At 39.2% G+C, this 25,127-nt stretch overlaps 1 protein-coding gene across 5 annotated transcripts in view; it reads right to left on the bottom strand.

Moving 5' to 3' along the window:
* VPS13B (vacuolar protein sorting 13 homolog B) overlaps positions 1-25,127 on the bottom strand; it is a 357,629-nt gene that overhangs the window by 92,347 nt on the left and 240,155 nt on the right. For 4 of the 5 annotated variants that reach the window (XM_077932818.1, XM_077932817.1, XM_077932819.1 and 1 more), the window contains exons 34-36: positions 19,149-19,851; positions 11,992-12,129; positions 5,661-6,065 (exon numbers count right to left, since the gene is read on the bottom strand). In XM_077932818.1, coding sequence (XP_077788944.1) covers positions 5,661-6,065; positions 11,992-12,129; positions 19,149-19,851 — 1,246 coding nt within the window. The remainder of the gene's footprint in view (positions 1-5,660; positions 6,066-11,991; positions 12,130-19,148; positions 19,852-25,127) is intronic. The other variant, XM_077932820.1, reaches the window with a different exon arrangement.

The following is a 25,127-nucleotide window of genomic DNA, read 5'->3' on the forward strand; positions in this document are numbered from 1 at the left end:
AGAAAAAATATATAAGTTACAACTAGTAAAAGGAAACCACATTTTTCAGAATTATGAAAGTACAAAGTAGGACAAGAACCTAGCTATTAAAATTCCTGATTAAAAGGTCCTAATTAGTAATATCTGGGGGAAAATATTTTAATGCAAGGTTATCAGTTAATCAAAACTCTTTTAAAGTCATTAGTCGAGGTCATAAGCTCTTGTTTTTGCCTCCACGAAGGAGGAAACATGCCTACAACACATTCTCAAGCGAGGGTTTTAAAAATGGTTCTCGGCACATAAGATTCCTCTTACATTACAAACCAACTTCCATCTCTTACACAAAGACTCATCTGGAAAAAAGGCCTTTTACACTGTTTATAAAATACTGTCAAATAAAATTTGTAAAAAAACATATTTCACTAAAAATAGCTTGCGTAAGTAAGGGATTAGAGTAGTTTCTGCTGCTATAATTGTTCCTTTGTAGTTTTTTCCATGATGTTTTCTGAACAGCGCCTTTTGACTATGTTTATTAAAGTCAGCACATCAAAAAGGATCAAAGCCAATGCTAGTGAGAACTAAAATAAAAAACCAAGTGTGTTGTGTTGTCTCATGGGAGAATTATGCAGATTCAAGTAAACAAGTGCAAATTGTTGAGGTTTTAATGAACATTTTCTACAATTATTGAATCTGAAGTCATTCCTTATTATAACATCTGTACAGCAGATGGCCATTCTGTATAAAAGGCAAGCAATGCTATTTTGTCTGTTTTAACAGTCCATCTGAGATGACTACTTTTTGTCATTGTACGCCATTTGCTTCAGCAAATAATTCGTAAAATGCAGCTGCTGCAGATGGTCACCATAGTTATGCGATTGTAAAAACCCGAAACACAGTGAAGTATTTGTGTATTAGTTTCATATGCCAACATCAGCTCTATTCAGCTCAAAAGGTATATCCATAAAACTTGAAAAATAAAAAGGGGCCGACTGACATATTTTTAATATTATACTCTCTCTTTTTTTAGACGTAGCTACTGCAATTTTATGTTCAGGCAAACTATGCTTACCTGTGGAACTATATATTTCCACAGTAAAACTTTAATAAAAATATATATTCTATGGCAGTCCTATCTGAATTTTTTATCAGCTAATGTATAACTGAATGAAAAATCAATGCATTTATCCTATTGTTCCTATGAGTATTTTCTATTTTTAAAATTACACGAAATGCCTGAGATTAAAACACATGAAACATGCTTTGCTACTGATTAAAAACAAGAAAGTATTCATTTCATTAATTATTACAGCCAGACCAAGAAACTGCTGGGAGGTCTTTGGGTTTATTTGTTTGTTTTTTGATCAACTTCAAATTCATTATTGCTACAGTAAGAGAAATACAAAATCTCTTTGCCTTTCCCTCTTCACAATCTGGTTAGTGATGTTCTTCCCCTTCAATGATTAATTTTCATTTTAATTAGGTCTGACACTGCTATGAGTTTATTATGCGTTCTTACTGAATTAAAAACATTCTTGAGATTTGCATGCAGTTTGCTCTTAAATTCACAGTCTTGCTCTCTTCCCTCATACCATGTATGTGTATGAGCATAACTGACTGCAGAAGAATGTGCTAGTTCTCATTGAAATGTTCAACCTGCATTTGGGCTGTGCCACTTCAGACTACATGATGGGTTCCTCCCACCTGGGCCCTTCCCCATCTGCAAAAAAATACCTAGCATGTCAGGGAGAAGGGCAGATTATAATGCTTCTTCCTTGCATATCAGAAAACTATGTGGAGGAGATTTCTAGAATGGAGGAATATGCCCTCATCAATGGGAATCAATGGTTTGTGAGCTACTGTGAAGTCCCACTACAGCCACAGGAGCGAGGGCTACTGTCAGGTGTGGAAGTGGTTGCTCGCGAGTAACCAGGCAGGACTCCGACCTGTCTTTTACAGGTTTTATTGGTGCAAACTTTTTACAGTGCAGAACCCCAAAGTTCATGTCCGTCTTAGTCACTTGCAGGTTCCGGGAGCTGCCCCTTCCGGTTTCTCCCCCAACAGAAGAACTTAGACACCCCAAATCTCCGCCTCCCCTCCTTACGTTTCACCCCTCTGCGCAAGCTGGGTGACGGAAATGGCATGTCTGTTTCCTGGCCAGCCGGGCTAGGTGAGGCACTTGGGCTCTCAGTCGCATCTTCGAGCCCTCTCCTCGCCTGGCTACCCCCTTCCCCCTCTGCTCCACTGGAGGTGTGGCTTCCCTCACCGCTGGACAAGGAGCTGCTCCTCAGCAGCGTCAGAGGCTCTCTGTAGTCCCCTGCCCCCCTCCCCTGTTCCGATGGCAGTCCCCTGACAGCTACCAATCCTTTTCCCCACACTGCATAGCACCACCTCACATTTCTCTTCCAGGCAGGGGCAGAAGGCAGATGGTGGCAGCAGCTGCTACTTGCCATTGATCTTCTTTTGCCTGCCCAGAGAAATGAAATGGTGACTGGCAACATCTGTTAGGAGCAGCCACCACAACTCATGAGGAAAGGGGCACAGTCTGTTTGCTTTCCCAAGCAAGCCACTGAGCAAGTGGTAATGGTGGCTAGGAAAAGAAGCCACCTTGTGCTCATCTGTCTGATTCTCTGGGCCACGACTGTTGCTCTTGGTCACCACTGCCACCTGCCAACTTGGGTGAGTGGGCACGTGAGTGAGGGTGACTGTCAAGCTGCAGTCACTTGGGCTTAAGTCTTGCAGATGAAGATGTGCCTTCAAGACCTGGAACCAGGTCTGGGTACAACCCACCCACCCACTAAGATTATGTTGCTGGACATGGATGAAGTTCAAGAAACAGTGATACCTACTGCTCAGCCTGCCAAATTGCTCTTTACAGCCTCATATAGAACAGGAAGGACCCTGGGCTTGGAGATAGAGGGACTTCTTGTAGAAATTGAAACATACCAGTCAAGCAATAACGCAAGAGAAGCTGAGGGAAAGCGTTTGAAAAGGACGATCGGAACTGACAAGATGGGCTCATAAGTACGTAAATATGTTAAGAATGCCGTGTATTCTTTCCTGCCGGTGGTCTTTCATGCTACAATTGAGACACAACTGGAAAAGGGTGGGAATGCCTTAGCTCCTCTTGTCTGTACAGCAGTTTATTAATGGATAAAAATTATTTTGGCCTCTAGCACTTCCACAGTCTTTCATGTTCTATGAACCTTAAATTTTTCATTTTTAACTTTTAAAACAATAAAAAGTGCTAAGATTTATTGGCCCGAGAAGGAAGATTCCTGATGAAAAAGCTATAAATCACCTCGCTTGGCCTGGAACTTATATTTCTCAGCTACAAATCGCTATCTTTATCTCTTAAACTACTTATGCCAACTCACTAAAACCTGGCCAATATCCAGTGAGGAAAATGTACAATTTAAATGACTTTTATTATGAGATTCCCCAACATAGCATTAAAAAATAGCACTAAAGCCAAACCCTGAATGATAAACCACTTATGATCCATGCTTTTCAGTTAAGCTTTGTGTTCTTCCAATAATTAATGGAATTAGTGGAGAAAATTTGGAACTTGATTTCATAATTTCATCATGGATTCCGTGCCCCCCCCCCAACTTCAAACCCAAAGGATGGTTGAATTATCATTTTTTTAAAAAAATAAATCTATGGCATATTGATTTAGTTAGTATATGCTAAGTAGTATTTCATCCCCAGTTCAGTACGCTTCCAATATTTCAATAAAAGACCAAATGTTCTAAAAATAAAAGACCAAATGCTTGTCGCAGCATGTCGGACTTAACAGCTATGGTTTATTATTATGGGAATGACCCTTGATGAGACTCCATCTCATTTGACCCCCCCCCCTTCTTTGAGCATTTTTGGCAAAGGAACTGGAAGTTTTTGCTTCTTCTTTTGACTAACTGCAGTTCGTTGTCTTGTTGGAATAAAGAGAAAATTTGTCTTATCTGTGTTTTATATAAACAAGTCAACACCAAACCTTTGCTTACACAGCCAGCTTGCCTTAATAAACTATGGTTAAGATCAACCATAGTTTGTCCTGGTTTGGACAAAATGACAAGCTGCTATTAGTCAAAATTGGAAGCCAAAGCTCTCTGATCTTCTCTTTGTGGCTGTGCCACAATAGGAGAAGTGGTAGCGGAGTGTATGAGCTCAAGGTTTGTCTAGAGTTGTTCCCATAATGGCAATCATAGTCCATTGTTTTATCGAACAAACGGGACAGATGTCTCAAATTCTGTTGGGTGATATTCACATGCCACTCACTAGGCTCCAGGAAAACCAGGTCACAGGAAAAAGAGAAAGACCACAGAATTGTGCACACTCCTCAAAGCACTCCGCACTCACTCTTATATATTTGACATCAGAGAACCAGATTAGAATGAAACCTAGTACACTCATAAGCCCAATTCATGTGTAATCGTGTAACGCTAGAATGAAGGAAGTGAGGCCTTCCAGATAAAAACTATCATCAAATCTGATGATTGGCAGTACTGACTGTTGAGAGATGGAGTCTAACAACCTCTGGAGGGTCACAAATTCCCCAGCCCTCATGGCTTAACATTGTGAGAACATCCTGCAGTGAGCCTCAGGCATACATGTTCATCTCTTCATTCTTCTCTTTATGCATCAAGGGGAACAATTGAAAGCTTCCACGTTTAGTTTTGAATTAACCACAGTTTACCATTATATCTGAATCTGGGGGAACACATGTTTATTTTAGCTGTGGTTAGTTAGGCTCTGAAACTACAGCTAGAGGATTTGAACTAGTTGGTTTAAATAACCACAGGTAGAATAGATTATGGTTTCCTGTGTCTGGGCACCACAAGAAACTGATTTATTCAACATTGAAATTCTCCTATTGTTCTTGAAATGCTAAACCATGGTTTCACATTTTGTCTGAACTGATCCAGAAACTCACTTAAATTATCTGGTTAATTTTTGCACTGGGTTAGTACTAACAACTAATGCCAAACCTAGGTAGAAAGGTGGTGGTGGTAACAATTAATATGTGCAAGAGGGGAGGCACAAGATCACATGGACCAATCTTCCGAGTTCTAAACCTTGGTTTATCTGAACTGGGCCTATGATGGCGAATTATACTGATCCTCTGAGCACATAGTAGATACCACAAAGTTTCTTAGAACACAGTCATGGGTGTCATTCATACACATATAATGCAGGAGCATATTCAATAAATCATTTGGTACTTTTATATGCTATTGCATCTTATGGAGCCAATGCTTTACTCAAGTTGATAGCTTGCAAATTAATCAATATAAACAAATTGTATTCTAGTTCAGAGTCCAAAGCATATTATAAGTGTTGCATTATTTCCGTTTCAAGCACATATATTATTTTAAATTATTTTAGCAGTTTCCTCAATGTAACTAAACCATACACATATTCTGACATGCAAATTAAATAATAAGCAGAATTAAAGTTCTGTTTTCAGGGATCAAATCTAAGCAAAATTGCATAAACCACAGGTGAGCCATGGAATAAAATTGTTTCTAGAGATCTCTTGCATTTAAGTACTGGAAATGGGAGCAACAGACAGGCATGTCAATCCACTGGTACTACCAGTGCCTTGTGTCTAATTCAAGTTGCTTCTATCTCAACGTTCTCATGATACCACTGTGGTAAACAAGTAGGACTTAAAATGTTCTTACCTTTGCTCTTTGAGCTAGCTTTGACACTCAAATTTCCACTGAGATTTGATAAAGATGTTAATAGGCAGGGTTTCCTAGGATCTGGACGAGTTTCCATAGAAATGACAATCTGAGTGGTGTGGATAGAAACCTTCTGACAAAAGGAAATGCCCATCCATAAGTTTTCTTGGGATGCCTTTTGTCCTCCATCACCATGGTCTTCAGAGTCAGAAATCTGGCTTTTGTAACACTGGGATGTTAATGTCTCATCCTTCTTTGGAAGGCTATCAGCTGCTGAAGCATTTTCCTCCTGAGTCTCATCATCACTTTTGCTTCTGATCTTTTTCAGAAATTGTTTTATTTGATCCAACTTGACAAAGCTCAAATTTGCTTTCAGAGGCTTTGATATATCCACATTTATCTCCGCTGTGGGACAAATAGGAAAGTAGGGGTGGAGAGAGAAATCTGTCTTAACCATTTTTCCCCCTATAAAAATTATGCATCCTCAAACAATTACTTAATTTACTGTAAAATGAAAGTTCAATCCAACTGCTTTTCAAAGAAGGTAATAACCTGCCTTCCTACTTCAAAGTTAATTAATTAGTGGACTTCACTTCGTCATGTTTATTAATTTCAATGGACCTACTCTGAGTAAAACATAGTTGAATACAACCCAAATTCTTCAGCAATCTGTTCTTGGCTAATTGCATTTATAATTTCATAAAGATTCAAAGTGCAGCCCTTCCAGCAAATATTTTAACAAAACACATAATGAGAAGAACATTGTTTTACAGATTGGGGGGGGGGATTATGTAGTAAAAGTGTTGGGAATCCTTAAAGTAAAGCTAAGCAAAGGAAAAATTGTGGTTATGCTGCTTCTCCTCCAGTCCTGCTGCAGTCCTGCTACCCAGAGGTAAGCCATGGTTTGGCTTTGCATTACAGTGGTACCTCGGGTTAAGTACTTAATTCGTTCTCGAGGTCCGTTCTTAACCTGAAACTGTTCTTAACCTGAAGCACCACTTTAGCTAGTGGGGCCTCCTGCTGCCGTTGCGCCGCCGGAGAACGATTTCTGTTCTTATCCTGAAGCAAAGTTCTTAACCTGAAGCACTATTTCTGGGTTAGTGGAGTCTGTAACCTGAAGCGTATGTAACCTGAGGTACCACTGTACATCTAAACCTGAGTTCATGGCTTGTTTCACTATAGACCAAGTGTGGAGAAGCTTTGGCCCTCCAGATGGTCATTCCTGGCCATTGGACATGCTTGCTGGGGCTGACTGGAGTTGTAGTTCAGCTACATTTGCAGAGCCAAGGGTTCCCCACACCTGCTTCAAACAACCCATGAGCTTTAGCCAAAGTTGGTTCTTGATGTATGGCTTGTGGTAGGGGAGAGGAACCATGAACCTGAGCTCAGCTGTAATGCTAAACCAAACTATGCCTTAGTCCCAGGTAACATGGCAACAACAGGACCATCACAGCACAAGTTTTTCCTAGGACTATCCACACGCTCCCATAGTCACACTTAGCCATGGTTTAGTTTAACTTTATGTGTGAACTGGACCACAGTCTGGACCAAAGGTTTCCTTTCTGGCAGTTCACGTTACTAAACTGCCAAACAGCCTTTTAAGCTTTCCTGAGGGACTGCTGAAAGTCTTCAGTGTGTTCATGCTCCTTACTGGATTGTAGACATTGTTCCCATTTAACTATTGAATTCAAAATCTCAGTTCTTCATAATCTTTTTGCCAAATTGGAACTGGAACATGCATACTTGGAAGTTTATCTGATGCCAACTGAACTTGCTTCCAATGTAGCGTCTGTAGGGAGGTCGTTCTAGTTGTTCACCTGATGCTATCTGAGAGGTATGTTCCTTAACGATATCTTTAAAAGTGTGTAATGTGAAAAGCTTGCCTCTTTTCTCCTTTTCTTCTTGATCCAAATGCTAAAGCTAACAACCTTGCCCAGCCTTTCCTATTGCTTGTACATGATGCCGGAATAATGATACAATGAACAAACGACCTATCCTATACTTTTATTTCATTTCTTTGCCATTATTCTTCTCCAAGCCCTGAATCTCCATTTTAATTGTCCAGCTCTTGATGCTCCCATTCATTAAAATAATTTCTCTGTTCATTTTAGTTCAGCTTCCTCCATTGCTCAAGCCATATGTCAGTATTTCTCAAATTCAGTATTTCTCAAACTTGGGTCCCCAGCTATTGTTGGACTACAGCTCCCATCATCCCCGACCACTGTCCTGCTAGCTAGGAATGATGGGAGTTGTAGTCCAACAACAGCTGGGGACCCAAGTTTGAGAAACACTGCACTAAGCCAAACCATTGCTTAGCATGATGCAGGCTCAGGGAAAGGAGAGTGAGATCTTTTTGCACTGTGCTGCACTGAGTTAATCCATAGTTTCACTTAAGAGTCCCCCAGACCAGGGTTTAGCTCTCCCAGACCAACCTCAAGCCATAAACTGTAGGACAAACCTTGGTTGCAGCATGTGCTTAATCTGGAGAGTGCTAAACCACAAGCCTTGACTTTGATGACATGCTAAGGCAAGCAGTGTCTACGTTCAGCATGGTCAGCAGCAAAATTACCAGGGGAGAGTGAAGCAGCCTCTAACTCCTCTTCAGGAAGCTGTACACTCATGTGTTCATTTATTTATTGAATATAATTTATATACCACTTTACACCAGAGGTTCATTATTAGCCATGATTTAGTTTAGCATATCCAGGTTACTGTGGAATCTATCAGAATGGCAGAGGAGGAAGGGAACAGAAGAGGACAGAAACTCGTTCTTTTTGCTTCCCACTGTTGGTATTTTCACTATCCTACTTTGCAAGTACATATGGAAAAAGCAGTATGTACCATCACAATCATGATCCATTACAATCATGATTTGCTCCTTCTTGCATAGATATTCTGGGGGCTAAGGTAGCTGTAGCTGTAGAGTATGAATTGGTGAAAACTATCTCCCTTTCCCTCTGTCAGCTGAGTCATCCACTGGATCAAAAGCCCTCCAGTTCACCAACTGAAACACCCAAGGAATACAATTAAGACCCTCATCCATAATTCAGCAACAATTAATCTATCCAAAAAGTGAAAACCTAAAAGCTCAAGGGCTTTTGGGGTGTGAAGAGAGACACTTGATGAAAACAAAAGCAAGACTATGAAGATTGTGATATCTCATATGGATGGAGAAGGTACAATTTCTTGCTGTTTGAAGCATTTCCTAGAACTATGCTTTGCAACAACTAAAACCATACCTGTGTTAATGAATATTTACTATCTGGCACAGTTTTCTTCATTCTATTAAGAAATGCAGCTATCCAATTACGTCACTATTTCAAAAACCTATTTGTAACAAAGCAATGAAAAAAAACCCCTACCGGAGTGTTCGAGTGTTTTTGCAAATGACCCTAAGTTAATTAGAAAAGTCTGCACCCCGGTCAGTTCCCCTTCTCACATGTCAGCTTTCATTAAATCAAAAAATTCTCATTTCAAAGTTAACCAACACCATGGTTAACAAAACTGTTAAACTGGGATCAAGTGGGCACATTCCTAGGTTTATATATGATGTCATGCTAAGCAGCCCACAGCTGAACTCGCAAAAATATGAATGATTTTTCAATATAGTAAGTATCTGATCTAATGCTAATTCTCTCTCTATAGGCTAACTGTGCTGGGAACAGGTGGCCCTGCTTTCAATTATGGAGGGCTAACATGCCAGTGTGAGGCCTGGATTAGTTCACCTTCTCACAGGGAATTTGCCTCGGTTGGGAATGGATTTATTATGGCTTCACACATGGAATGGAGCTCATGTCAACTGAGGGCAGTGACACATCATACGATTCAAATTAACCTGCTGTGGACTGTTCCGCAGGGCTGAGGCTGTGTATTAAAATGACGACATTTTAAAACAGCTTGAAAGAAACCAGGATTGTCGAAGTGCAATGGTTCCAATTTGTTCCAACTAATCTATCACCTGCTGGAGATATTATTGTAGTGGGTTTCTGGTAGCTGCTATTTTCCAGGTTTCTCCAAACCACTGACCTTGCTAATGGGTACAATTGTTGCCTTTGGAGGTAAAGGGGGAGGGAACCCTACAAAGTGCTTTTTTATGTATGGCGAGAGGTATGTTATTCATCACAACATGCGACCAACAGAAGTGGGGGAGGGGGAAACCTAGACAAACAAACCTCTTGCAGCCTCTTTGCTGAAAGATAAAACAGAGTCTACCATATTCCTTAATTTGACTGGATAAAATGTTGTACGTAAAAATAACTCATACAGCTAAAATTTGATGAACTTAATAATTTCATACATACAGGTCATTCCAAGAAAACGACAAGGGCATGCATTTTGGCAGAAGAAAGCTTGCATTTTTCTTAGACTTGGAATTAGTAACTATTAGGTATATTAAACTTTATGAATTGCTGAGAGTTTTTGTAATATATTTTCACAAAGACTGGGATAAAGTATGCCGGGAAGCCAAAACATTCCCAAATTTGACGTTTTCATCTTTGAAAAATATTAAGTTATCTATTAGAAAGAACAGTGAGGTAATAAAACAATATGATAATCGCCATTGTGGCCAGTAACAATTAGCTGGCCAACAAGGGCTTAATATAACTTTGCATCTTTTCAAATGCAGTTCACAACTATTAGTCTGCAAATAGAGAACAACATGGTGCATGTTAAAGTAGAACTTTAAAAGCTACCAGCTCATGTACAAAAGGACAACACTTGTGGATGTGCTAAATTTAAGGATGTTTGTTTAAAAATAAACCACAGTTTGGTGACTGAGGCCTCCTTCTTTCTCTCTCTCTCTCTCTCTCTCTCTCTCTCTCTCTCTCTCTCTCTCTCTCTCTCATACATTAACCTAGCAGCATGCAAGTCCCTTCTCAGTGTGTGCAAATGTACTTAGTATAGGTGTGGAGAGAGGGGGGGAGGGGGAAGGAGACCTCAGGGAAGTTCTCTCTCTCACTACAAACAGGTAATGTAAATTTAAGGAGGCAAATCTTTCGTAGACACATTTGCATTTATTAGTATAAAATGTCACATAAAGTGAGTTACATGCTAGCCTACAGCATAAAAACTGGAATCTTGAATAATTTTCTCCTAAGTATTTTACAAATGAATGGAAAAACACAGTATAGCTTGACATTTATTCACTCTATAAATTTTGAGATAATTGGAATTTATTTTGCTAGCATTTGTAAGAGTTTGTAAGAGTTTGCTAGCATTTGTAAGAGTTGAAATAAAAGTGCTGTAAAACAAATTTAGTTTAGTTGTCCCTATGGTAATCAATAATAAATGTATACACCTTGGAATATTTATAGTTGTGATATAATTTTAAGGAATTATTTAACATAAACCATCAGTCCACATTTAACATAAACCATCAGCCCCACATTGAGGGACGTGGGTGGCACTGTGGGTAAAACCTCAGCGCCTAGGACTTGCCGATCACATGGTCGGCGGTTCGAATCCCCGCGGCGGGGTGAGCTCCCGTCATTTGGTCCCAGCTCCTGCCCACCTAGAAGTTCGAAAGCACAATTAAGTGCAAGTAGATAAATAGGTACCGCTTTCTAGCGGGAAGGTAAACGGCATTCCGTGTGCTGCTCTGGTGCCGGTTCGCCGGAGCAGCTTCGTCACGCTTGCCACGTGACCCGGAAGTGTCTGCGGACAGCGCTGGCTCCCGGCCTCTAGAGTGAGATGAGCGCACAACCCTAGAGTCTGTCAAGACTGGCCCGTATGGGCAGGGGTACCTTAAAAAATCAGTCCACATATTTATAGAATGGCACACAACTTAAATACCAGCATCTGTAGGGATGTATTTACTCTCTTTATTGACTATTTATATGGTCATGTTGCCCTATGTGTGGAGTGCCACCTAGATTATTTTGTTTAGGTCATTTGAAACTTGCTCCATGAATGTGGGTTTTCAAACAGCCCAGATCAACTCCTGGCTGAGGGTTCCATACCTGTTTACTGTGAATTACTACTGATACCATTTTTTCAAAATCTACACTAAGGGCTCATCTAGACTTCCTTTCGCAATCTGCTTTCCGAGCACAGGTCTGTGATTTCCATGTCCATGTCTGAGTGGGGCTTTTTTCCTCTCCTCCTGCTGCTTTCTCTGGGAAAACTCGCTGTTTACTGCAGAATTGGAACAAACAGCAATCCTTGGGAAAACTGATGGACAAAAAGCCCACAATTGGACACGAAACTGGGAAGCACGGACTTGGTTACCCAGTGAACGCTAACGGTTAAGAGAAAGAGGGAGAATTTGAAACTTGCCTAACTGTTGCTTGCGCCTTTTGCTTTGCAAGAGTAATAATAACAGTATGCTTACCTGGTCCGTTGAGGAAGTCTTTAATCTGCAATGAGATGAGAGGAGGTGGGATGCCGCTTTTAGCATCGATTTCCCCTGCCACTGTCTGTAACCATGTCTTGCAATAGTCCAGAGTTTCTGGGAGAGTTTTTCCAGGGTCTACCACAGTGAGAAGAGTCTGGTTATGACATGTTGCTAATACGACAGCCAACAATGTAATAAAGTAGTGAAGGGAAGTAATGTGCATTCATAGCTTTTAAATATCTATGGCTGGTTCATATACCATCTAGTTTATATAGATAAAGTCCTGGTTCATGTGACACAGTAAGGAAAATTGCAGGTTGATGGGAGAGTGAGAAGTGGTGGCCTCCTGGAAAGGAACTCACAACTGCTTTTCTCCTCCCTTGTCCTTTCTGCTCCAGTGCAACACCAAGTGTCCAAACCAGGCTTGTGATTATGGTATCTACTCACCAGCCACAAACTGTAGCCAAGAACAAACCTTTACAACAACTCATGGTTAGGGAGGAGAGAACTAAACCAGAAGTATGGGGTCTGTCTTTGAGCCCACACATTCAACCAGCCCTGGTAAACCATGGTTTGGCTTACTTTGTCTTTCAAACCAGGCCACAGTGTACACATATATCTCATATAAATACTATAATATGATAATTATAGAAATGGCTGCATATCATCAGATACTACCAACAAATGTTTAAAGGTGCCATGTATAAACAGTTAAGTTCAGTGTAACTAATAGGTGCCTATTAACCACGCATTCAAAATAGGTCTATGATCTAATTTCTAACTCTATTAGCAGTGCATTCAAAATTTTGTAGCATTCTTTTCAAACGATAAGCACAAAAGTAAAAGCAAGCAAATAAGAAAAGGAATAAACTATAAACAAGCCTTAGAGATCAGAAAACCACATGTTTGGAAATGCAGTAGAGTGGTTCTACTTATGGGTTATTTGATACAGTTTGCAGTTTCACTGACATTGCAATCCCCTTTTACTACTAGGCTTTTGAAGTTAACTTCAGTAGCTTTTCCTCTTGGCCCTCTTTAATGAAACCCCTTTGCTCAATCCTTAATATTCCCAATTGTGACTAAAAGTTCACATTTAGTACTTTTCAGTTCTCTGTCTTTCTTCATGTCCTGGACAATGTATATGAGAAATCAGCACTGCGTAAAACTTTTAAAATCTATGGCAACCCACAGTCTTTGTTATAATATTTCTATTGGGTGTTTTGTTTTCTGTTCTTAAGTAGCTGCAGTGCTTAAGCATTAAAAAGAACCGCTTTAAGAATTTTAGCCACAAAATTGTTTCATTCTGGCTTAATCCCACACTGCATTACCACCATGACCCTTAATCCTCTTTTGTTCTATAGTGAAGCTTGCAGAGAATACTGCTCCCTGATAGTCAGATCATTTAAATATGTTACCAATAGCTTTATTAACAAATAGGATGCGGTGCTTTCTTTTCAAGTACGGTAGTTTCATACTTTTGCTTATAGTCAACATATGGCAGTGTGGTATGGACATATAAAAGGCTGTTTTGGAATGCATTTCTTGACTTAATCACAGGATTGCTATATAACCTGGCAGATATTGAACCTTGTGTAATTTCAAATAACATACTGAAACCAAGTAATTGTGACTTTAGTTCTACATGGGAAGTCAAAGGTTAAACTAAAAGTTAGCACATTGTCAGTTTTTCAATATCATTATTTGATCAATATTCAGGTCTTGATTTTACAACACTGTGCAAGCTTGCACTATATATTTTACAATAAGCTCTTCCTTTTCTTTCACTTAAAATTACTTCCTGCTCCACTGGTAATTACAAAAGAATACAATACTGGATAGCTTAAAGGCATTTTCTGCATAGAATACCCTTCAGCACCAACATTGGGTGTTTTGTTTTGTAAAATCAACCCTTCAAGTTCATTTTATTTATTTCCAATATTCGTATACAATTTTCATCAGAATAGATCACAAAGCAAAGAAAAAACAAAAATGCATATATAAAACAGTACTGCATTGAAAACTTTAAAATCCAGAAATAATATATAAAACATCAACTACTTTTGCCTTTTTAAAGGTGTCAATAAGATTAGAATTGATCATCAGATACTATAGATAGTACTAGAGAATTAAATTTGTCGTACTGCAATCCAATTATGCTAGGTTACTTTTTATGAGCCCTTAAATTCAAATTCTCATTCTCTCTGTGCGTGTACCTATAAAATCAAGTGTATCTGTTTAACTGACAAATTAAAAAATAACAACTCATTAATATTCACCTGAGAGTTCTTAAATAATTCAAACTACTGATTTTTCAACAAATGTATGTTTCATAACAGTACATGCATGTTGTTCTTAACCTTTAAAACATCTGAATTGCTCCATATAAAATGGAGTGCTTGCTGTGGAGCAGTACAATTGTTCTTAGGGCATCTTTCTTTTAAGCAGTACTGCCTTAAAATAGGGCTGCCATACACCCAGATTTTCCCAGACATTATTGGGATTTCAAAGGCAGAATTGATTTCCTGGGAGAATTTCTGAAAGGTGACGCTTTAGAATCATAGAATCATAGAGTTGGAATAGACCACAAGGGCCATCGAGTCCAACCCCCTGCCAAGCAGGAAACACCATCAGAGCACTCCTGACATATGGTTGTCAAGCCTCTGCTTAAAGACCTCCAAAGAAGGAGACTCCACCACACTCCTTGGCAGCAAATTCCACTGTCGAACAGCTCTTACTGTCAGGAAGTTCTTCCTAATGTTTAGGTGGAATCTTCTTTCTTGTAGTTTGGATCCATTGCTCAGTGTCCGCTTCTCTGGAGCAGCAGAAAACAACCTTTATGCTTTTCATATATCTATCCAAATTATTAAAATACTCTTTCTGTGTACAGATTTAGTGCAATCCTGGATCAATCAAAAAATTGCATTTTTGTAAAAAAAACCACAAAAAAAACCCACAACCCTATAGAATACAGCAGATGTAACATTAATTAAAGGAGGGTATCCATTAGACCTGTCAATCCCTATCAAAAATTTGGAGATTGATAAAATGGATAATTAACGAACTATGTCTGAAGGAGAAATTGCATACGTTCACTGATTCTGTCTGAGAAACATATTCCATTTATTTTCTAATGGAATATGCTTCACAATTTTGTGATAAAGAAAAAGATTACTGGGAGGGCACATAATCTGAATAACCTGATGATCTGTGTTATATCAAAACCATCATCCTAATGAATCATGGATAAACTAGTGAAAAGCATGATTAAACTAGAATTATAGAACATGTCAGTGTGCTGTGATTTCAGCACAGGGAAGTCTTGCCTCACCAACCACTTAGAATTGTTGTATCAAAAAATTCAAAATGTAATACAGAGGAGGAATGGCATCTTAATGGTACAGCTCATGTTCTGTATACAGAAGATCCCAGGCACACCTAAGTTAACAGGATCAGGTAGCAGGTTTCATGAAAGTTCACCACTGGGAGAGATCCACTGCCAGTCAGAGTAGACAAAACTGGGGCAGATGGGAGAAGTCCAACCCGATATAAGGCAGCTTTCTATGCAGCTGGTGCAGTCTAGAAATAAGTAGGTATTTTATATTTAAACTTTCAAAAAGCTTCTGACAAAAGTCATTCAGATTCTTAAGGGGGGGGGGAATATTAGCACTCATAAAGGCAGGAAGACATGCTGATGCATTATTAGTACGACAGAATTAAGAAGCAGAGATTAGGAATAAATTGACAGTGGAGAAAAGTAGCATTTCCTATCATATTAGCAGAGAGAAAGAAATAGTAACTTCCTCCTCCGGTGTCTCAACCTATCACACCAGATCAGGAACAAGCTGCAACGGCTTCTTTATAGAACATCTGTGGTGTATGTATTATCACACTTCCATATGAGGAGCTTCCTTGCTGTCTTCGGCTTCAGGGCAGCTCTGCCCACAAGCTAGAGATACACACACACACTAATTTTCCTCTTTCAGAACCCTACATTTTCTTTAGAAGATACCACTTTCCCCCACAAAGTACTAACAGATGATCCATCAGACCCGAGCTGCAGGAATTGGCTTGAATATTAATGTTACTAACTGAATTAAATGATTTAAACAATGTCATGCACAGTTCTCAATGACATATTTTCTGGTAATAAATAATACATGCCAAATATCCCTGAGATGTGTGTGGCAAATCTAATTTATTTATTTTTAACCGCCAAACGATGACGCTGACACGATAGGATGACCACATTCCTCAGGAGTGATGGAATAGTGAGTTTTGACCACAAACCCTGGCAATTATGAGACAATTAAAACTTCTTGGAGCCACATCGTTGCTTTGTTTGGTCAAAGTAAAGCCACATTTATTTTTCTTAGTAGTCTGTGCTTTAAGGGTTGAAGTTTTGAAAATAAAGCCAATGAAATACCGCTAAATAAGCCACCACAAGAACGGCTTTGATGCGATACTGGTTACTTGATAAAATACCTTAATTTATTTAAATCTGGTTGTTTGTTTATAGGTTTAAATAGTTAAGAGGCACCACAGACACGGGCACAAAGAGGAGAGAGATGGCAATGGGCAGATGGACTAGATACAAAGCTGACACCATTCGAGCAAGTGGCCAACCAGTAGCACGATAAGTAAGTGTCTGTGTCTGGTTGCTAGAATTACCATTAGCCCTCTTTACAGTGGAACTCAGAATTCAGAAACTTTCGTGAACAGAAAGTATTTCAAAATGGAATAGTTCATGGCTGAAGCATTCAATTTATTGATTAATCTAGATTCTAGATGCCAGTAAAGTCCTGCAAACAGGGGAAATTACCTGCCTGATGACCATACACTAGACCCATCTGAGGAGCACATGCTATTATATATACTAGTGATGCTGCTTTAAAATGCTCCTGTTACATCTCAGAAGAGAGAAAGAAAAGTGTGTATGGTCCCCATTGTTGTCATCACCATTTATTCCTTATAAAAGTATTAAAAAGATACTTGGTGCTACACACTAATACAGCACACAGGCCCTGCCCACATGTTCAAAATCTAAACTACACAAAAAGAGAGGGGATTTTAGAGGCAAGGTGAAAACTTTGCACTTGCTGGGTACATCTAAAGTAGCTCTTTGGATCCCGGCCAAGGGATCAGTTCAATTTCTTCAGTATTTTATTCTACATACAGCTTTAGTACAGATGGCATTTATTCTCACTATGATTTTACTCTCCTTTTTGCTCAAAACATTTAACAAACTTATTAATATCTTTAGGCAGAAATTTGGAGAATAAAAATGTGGTGCATTACATCTAAATCTAACAATGTATTTCTTTTCTGAAAATGAAATGGATTGCCCAAAGTTTGGCAAGAGGAGAAGGATTGCTGCTGTTAATCTTAAAGCCATCACATGCTGAAGAAGTTAAAGTAAATCTAGGCCAACGATTTCAAATATGAATATCCATAGTTTGGAGTGATAGAGAAGCAGTATCTCGGATCAAAATTCTGCTATTTGTCAGTTTTGTCAGCAAGAAGATTGGTATTTTCTTTCCTATTTAATGCTTGTTACTGGCAATGGACTAAAGTAGAAAATCATTCTGTTTCAGCTCGTTTCCTTTTCATCCTTTTCTGCAAATGATACACATACATACCAATATGGTAGTCCTTACTACTGTACATGATCAGCCACAATAAGCTAGGAAGCTAGCTAGTCCATCTAGCCTAGTATTGTCTATGCTGGCTCACTCTCCAGTGTTTTAGGTTGGGGATGGAACCTGGGATCTTTTGTTCTTGCCTATTTAAGTGCCACCTAAAAAGGCTGTCAAAGTGGCTCAGAAAGGATGCCACACAAATACAAAATTCTAATACATTTTGAAAACCAGTAACATTCAAACGCACTCAGGTTTCTGCCAAAAAGGCAAGGGATCTTCCCACCACCACCCCTGCCCGATCTCAGGGAGCAAAAGAAAATCGTTAGGTAGCAGCTCCTTCTAAGGGTCCCAGGCAGCAGGGTGGTTGATAGTTCCTGCACAGTCCTTCCCTTCTGTGCAAAGGTCCTCTTAGTTGTGGCCACTTCCCCACAAATGTCTGTGCAGTATTCATATCACCCTTTGAAATCAAAACCCTGATGTTACTAAGTGGACAAGTGGCTGACATGACATTTTCAGGAGTAAAAATGGGGCTGAGATAGCAGCATGGAACAGACCCTTCAAAACAACACTGATATGCAATCATATCTTTTTAAAAATCATTGGGGAACCCCAGCAAAATCTGCATTGCTCAAGTAGAGCTCCCCAGAGAAAAACCAGCAGATCCAGAATCCCTTTAATACTTGGATCTGATAAGCCGACTAGAAGGCTTTTCATGGGCCCAAAGGTTTTTAAAGCAGCACTTACAAAGGCAGTACACTTAAGGCAGTACTGCTTAAAAGACAGATGTCATAGGAACAACAGTACTGCTCCATAGCAAGCACTCCATTTTATATGGAGCAATTTAGATGTTTTAAAGGTTAATAATCACATAGTTAAAGCTATGGTTTTCCCAGTAGTGATGTATGGAAGTGAGAGCTGGACCATAAAGAAGGCTGATCACCAAAGAATTGGTGCTTTTGAATTATGGTGCTGGGGGAGACTCTTGAGAGTCCCATGGACTGCAAGAAGATCAAACCTATCCATTCTTAAGGAAAGCGCTAACTTGAAGGACAGATCGTGAAGCTGAGGCTCCAATACTTTGGCCACCTCATGAGAAGAGAAGACTCCCTGGAAAAGACCCTGATGTTGGGAAAGATTGAGGGCACAAGGAGAAGGGGATGACAGAGGACAAGATGGTTAGACAGTGTTCTCGAAGTTACCAGCATGAGTTTGACCAAACTGCGGGAGGAGGTGGAAGACAGGAGTGCCTGGCGTGCTCTGGTCCAGGGAGTCACGAAGAGTCGGACACGACTAAACGACAATGACATTCATGTACTGGTTTGTGTGAGAAAAGGGGAAAACACTTCAAACTGAAATGTTTAGCTATACAGTACTGCTTTCTTAAGATTTTTTAAAAAAATGTTTCTGAACTTGAGCAGAGGCCAGATTATGTGGTCATGAAGGAAAGCTGTCCATTGTACATCAAGGTAATCTCTGAACAAAAGAATTATTATTCTGCCAGACATTAAATAGTCTTACCTGTGCACTTGTAGTCTGAAGCTACACCTTTAAGGACAGCATCAAACACAGATATTTCCACTCTCTGCTTTCTATGATGACAGCTTAAGATCAAAGAAGGTTGGGATACGACAAGGTGCAAAAATGGTTCTAACTGCAAATCGCTAGTTCCCCTGCGACCAGGCTGTCGAACGATAGTTATGCCCAAGGCTTGCCTAGCGGATGATCTTGTAGAAGCATGAAGACTTTCAAGAGATAGAAGACCTGCTTTTTTCCCAGAAGGCAGTGAACTGTTAGCATTCAATAGGTCATCTGCTGTTACAGATGAAATGCCTGCTCCGCTGGGCTTCTTGAAATCGTGCTCAACTCTCAAGTTTGCTTCAGGAAGGTTTAATGAAGTTTTGGCTGCTTTCTCTCCATCTTTCTGATCCTCCATCGATTTTGATTTAGGTAAAGTGGCACATGAGTAAGTCATGAAGGATATTCGGCTTGCTGTAATAAAAATATCAAAGGGAATGAAGTTCAGGTTCTTCACGATAGAGGACTGCCGAGAAGGACGGGCAATGCGGTGATGGCTGGTACCACTGTGTTGTTCTATTTGGACTATTCTGATTTTAACACTGTCACTGCCAATGCCACTGTCTTGGGCTCCACTGTAACGTGAAGATGTTTCAGTCATGCCTCCATCAGACGTATCCATTTTTTTCTGTTCCTGTTTGGAAACCTGGGAAGAAAAATAGCATATTAACTTAAAATAGTCATATCCTAAGTATTTCCATTTCACAACATAAAACAATTGCTATATAAACATGAGGTCAAGAGAGAGAGAATTCTATAAAAAAAGAAACTTGCCAAGTTAACTTTTAAAATAGGAATCACTCATGAAAACTCAGCAGGTGTCTGTTCCAGAGAAATGGTGACTCATATTTAATGACATGCTAGTGAAAGATGTGGCAGGAGGAATACATGTTTCCTACGTTCAGACTAATTTGTTTTTCAGACCATTTAGGAATTCAAAAGATAGTGTGTCAGCCAATTAAAGATGTTTTAACTGATCAGCTGCCTTTTAAGTAATTGATTATATTTAAATAACAGACCTGGGTGAAGGTATTGAGGGGATGCTCATCAAATTTGCAGAGGACATCAAACTGGGAGGGGCAGTTATTGCCACAGAAGACAGAATCAGGATTCATGATGATCTTAACAGATTGGAAAACTGGGCCCAAACTAATAGAATGAATTTCAATAGGGACAAAGGTAAGGTTCTACACTTAGGCAGGAAGAACCAGCTGCACAAATATAAGATTTGGGGGGGGGGGCACCTGGCTTACCAGTAGTATATAGTATTTAAAATTGCTGGCTGGACTACTGATCTGCCGCTGTGACACCATGATGACCCACAAAATTCTTCCTTTTTTCAAAAAAAATATTATTAGAACTTCTATAACTCAATTGTTGCTATAGGCCCCTGTTGTGATGCCAAAAGATTTTTTTGTCATCCCCCAAAGCTTCCAAATTTGTCAATTATTATCAAAATAAATAAAAATAAAACAATATTTGTTGTTGACTGCTTCATAGCCTCCCCGCCCCGCAGCCGTGATTCTGTGGAGCCAAAAGGCTTTTCTGAGCCCCACCCCTGAAAACTCATTCTTAACAAAATTAACACTGGCTGTTCTGCTAGCACATTTGCAAGGCAGGCATGCAGGGTCCAGTATGGTTTCAAAGTAGATTGGAGGGGGCCACATGTTGAGAGTCCTGCATTGCAGTTTGGACTAGATGACCCGCAAGGTTCCTTCCAGCTCCACCATTTTATGATTCTATGCCCACTTATACATTTCTACCACACCCAGTTTGGCCCCAGGAGGAGAGAGTGGAGCATGAGTCAGTATGGTCCTCAGCCTGAAAAAGTTTAGTCACCCCTGCTGTAGAGAAAATATGACCAGTTCCTTCAGCAAGCCACTTGTTTGCCTTTCACATCTTTAAACCATCTTGGTCGCTAACAGGATGTTGTGTGTTGAAGTCATGACGACAAACAAGTCCTGCTGACTTTGTTCCCACTCAATGCATTGCTGTGTACCACAAGAACTGTAGAGTGGTTAAGCAAAGAATTGGGACTAATGCCACTGTCTTCCCAATAGGCCTGTTGCTAAAGAAAAGGCAATATGGTCCACTTAGAAGATGTTCAGCATAAAATACATAAGAAAAAATTCCCACTGAAATGTGTCCACATAGTGACTTTTTATGAGTCAAAGGAAGCAACTATTTCCTTAGACCTATCAATTTACTGAAGCATAGCTTTGCAAAGAGAAACATTAATACTATAAATTTTTGTTTTCTAGTTACAGATTTTCCAACTTGAATTCAATACCAATTTCTTAATCTTCTGCACTGATTACCGTAACCCTGACAAACCCATGATATTTAAATATCCTGGAACAGCTTTTGAAGCAGCCTGGAAAAGTCTTTATATTAGACGCAGGCTGAACTAAGTAGGAGTGGCGAGTCCTGTACTGATATTGCACAGTATACAGCAGGCACTATCAATTAATGACAGAGAAGCATGATTCCACACCCTGCTTTTTAATGCCCAAATCCCTGGTTCTATCTTGAACAGGCATTTTCTATTAACGCATTGTCGCATGGTTTTTGCTTCTAAAAAAAGTATTGTACAAAACAGAACAGCAGCCTTATTTTTCAAAATATTATGCAAAATAGAACATTGGTTTGAATATGTGTCTCACTAATAAATTAGTAAGAATTGTATTGAAGCATTATATACAATTTTTTTATCATGCGAATCCAGAAGTGCAAGCTGTTGCACAAAAAAGTAGAATATATTATACCAAACCATAAAATCCACCCCCCCAAAAAAAAACCCAATAAAGGAATATATAAGAAAAGCTTGATAAAGCCATCAGTCACTAGTCACAACAGGCCAGTACTGTCTCTAGAAAGCAGCCAGACTTGGAATTAAACAGGCTTCTGAGGGGAGGGAGTTGCATAGCTAGAAAGTACACCAGCATTATCACCTTTTGATGTTCTGACTTGGCACACAGGCAATGCCTCCAGGAAAGTATATCCAGCAGACCTTAAGGGCTATGGCAAGACACACAGATCTGCTAGGGATGATCTCTGGGAGGATATATATCGTTATATGTCACTTAGCCAGTTACTGAGTTGGGATTTGCAGCTATTAACTTTAAAAGGCAAGCTTGGCAATAAATCTGGGCATCAAATGGAATATCCTTTTATACTGGTGAACAATTCCAAATGCAAGAACTCTAAAAACGTTCCATGCTTTGTTATGGAAGAAATGGGCCAATATTTTAAAGATGTCAAAAGCACCAATATCGGCTTCCTGATAGCAAATGTAATGGCAACATTTATCGTTGAGCTGCATTTATATCAGTTCACTTACTCTTTACATAACCCATTTAAAACGAACAATAAAAGTTTTCTTTAATTAGCTACTGGTGTGCATTAACATGATCATGATTAAACCATAAAAACCAACTGTACATTACTCAGGTCCCCTATCACATGTGTTTTAAATTATTTTAGTTGAAAATGTACTTTGAGTCCCTTTTAAAAGTTCGACCTTCTGCTTTCAGAGAATTAAATGCATATTACTGCAGTGGAGAAGATAATGTTTCAGACCTCCAGGCATATATTAAACACACTGGCAGCACATTAGACAAAATGCTTTACTTATTAGATACTTCCTATTCTAAACAGTGTCATCAAAGGCTAAAAACAAAATCCATATAAAAGCTGCACAATGCTTCCACACAGAACCTGTGCCAAAATCCCTGTACTTTCCAACTAATGAGGAAAGGATGTGCACTCTTAACATATGAATGTAAGATTTTCCAAGCATTTACTTTAGGAAACAGCACTATTGATTCCATATGGCTTATGTTAAATGAAACTGTATTGGTAAAATAACCTTTAAGATATCTGGCATGATAACCGTAATTAAACAGTATTCAAAGGAATAAAACAAAGGGGAATTTGGTTTCACAATGGCTAATTAAAATAAAATGAAAAAACACAGCATGTCATCTATCAAGATAAATTGTTATTGTTTTAAAAACTATTTAAAATACTGTTAAAATATACTTTTTAGATAAAATCTAAAAGTACTGGGAAAATATTTGTGGCTTAAAAATGGATAGTTTGGCGAAGAAAAGTAGTATACAACTTGGATATTTTTTTTTAATGTTGATAGAATAGCTTTAAAACTTTGAGCATAACCAGATGGGCCTTAAATCAGAGGGATTCTACAGTTTCTCTGTCTGAATGAATTGCTACGTGAAAAAGTTTTCAATCGCTGAAAAATGTCAAGTTGATAGTTTACTTATTAGATTGCTTCAGTGCATTTTCTCCATCCTTTCACTTCATGGCAGTCTCTACAGAGAAGGTGATGAAAGCTATGCTAGTAGCTAGGGAACTGTGGCAAATTCTTCCTTGTCATGTGTTGAGATAAGTGACTTTACTAGCTTAACCCCTTGAATTCAAAAGCATTTAGGGAAGATAGAGAGATAAGGCTTAACTATAGCTGCTACAGTACATGTCCACTTCACGGACACACGCTCCTGTTGCTGGGCATCCTCAACCATCGTTGTAAATATGCTCAGGTGCTTTTTATTACTAAAGCCATGATATGTCATGAATCTTCCTGTTTAAGCAGCCGTATTACCTTAATAGTTGGCAAGGACTGTCAGTCCAATGTATTAATATGAAAACTAAAATCTCCAAGGAAATCAAGGAAATGAAAAGCCGGCCTCAAAATCATTTTATGCCAGACAGGATTTGGGACAATTACAGTGACCCCATTAAGGTTAGACCTGTCTTACTAACAGAAGCTTCCCATGTTGCACGTTAAACTCTTCTTTTTTTAATGGAGGAGTGTTTCAAAAGCATTTTGTAATATGGCATGGTACTAGTTATTCAAGTTTAAAAATCATAGTAGGCTAACACTAGCCCCATGACATGATTCTAAGATGTTCTTTGGATCGTGGACTATTTTCTGTAAAACCTCATGGTTCAAGCTGTTCAAGTGAGAGGCTTGCAATTACAGCTTGTTAACACTGCAGTCGGTCACTTCCTTTATAGTATATAGATTAAAAATCAGTTGGCAACTTTGAAATGATGACTGAAACAGACCTGACTTCTTTACAATCACAAATAGGTTTGGTATAAAATTATTTGGCTATTCTTTCCTGCTTTAAATGAAGAACTTTCTTAAACACATAGCCTGGAAGAAAATCCAGTTTCTCTTGCATATCATTTCTTGCTTTATGAACACACACACAATTGTAATATGCTTATTTGTGGCAGGGAAGTCCCAGACTAGGATTCCTTAGAGGCAACGTCTTCCAATAACTGCAATTTTAAGGAAGAGATGGATCCATGCCTTTGCCCATCCCCTGTGGGTTCGTTGACACTGGAGACCACCTCCACAACACTGAACCCATAGTTGCAAACTTCACGATCTTGAATGAGCCAAAAGCTGAAGAAGGCAGCATCCGTACTTTAACTAGCCACGATGCAACACTCTGGAGATGGGGCCTCTAATCCATGACTACATACTCCTGTTACACAACTCAACTATTTGCTCCAGTATTTTACTAAGACAACTTATCTGCTTTCCCTCAGCTGCAGGAGTGGTATCCATGGCCTTAGACCCACACCCTGGTCTCCTAGCCAGGTGCTGATTTTTGCCTTGCTCATCTGCTCTGCCAAGGGAACCAGGAACTACTGACCTTCCCCTTGCTTGAGCCATCATCTCTCCTTGACAGTCAAAAAGACTGCTCCAAAAGTGAACAACTTAAAATAATGAGTGCATTTCCTGCTACCAGTAGTTTAATATATCATTTAACCAATTGGAAACATTGAATTAACACAAAGCTTGTTTTAATGTTTGAAATGCTTGATTAAATTGTGTGAAAATATATATATAGTGGTGGCAAAAATATATTTCAAGGATTTACCGGCTCT

This window comes from Podarcis muralis, chromosome 8 (assembly GCF_964188315.1).
Source record: "Podarcis muralis chromosome 8, rPodMur119.hap1.1, whole genome shotgun sequence".
NCBI classification, from domain to species: Eukaryota; Metazoa; Chordata; class Lepidosauria; order Squamata; family Lacertidae; genus Podarcis; species Podarcis muralis.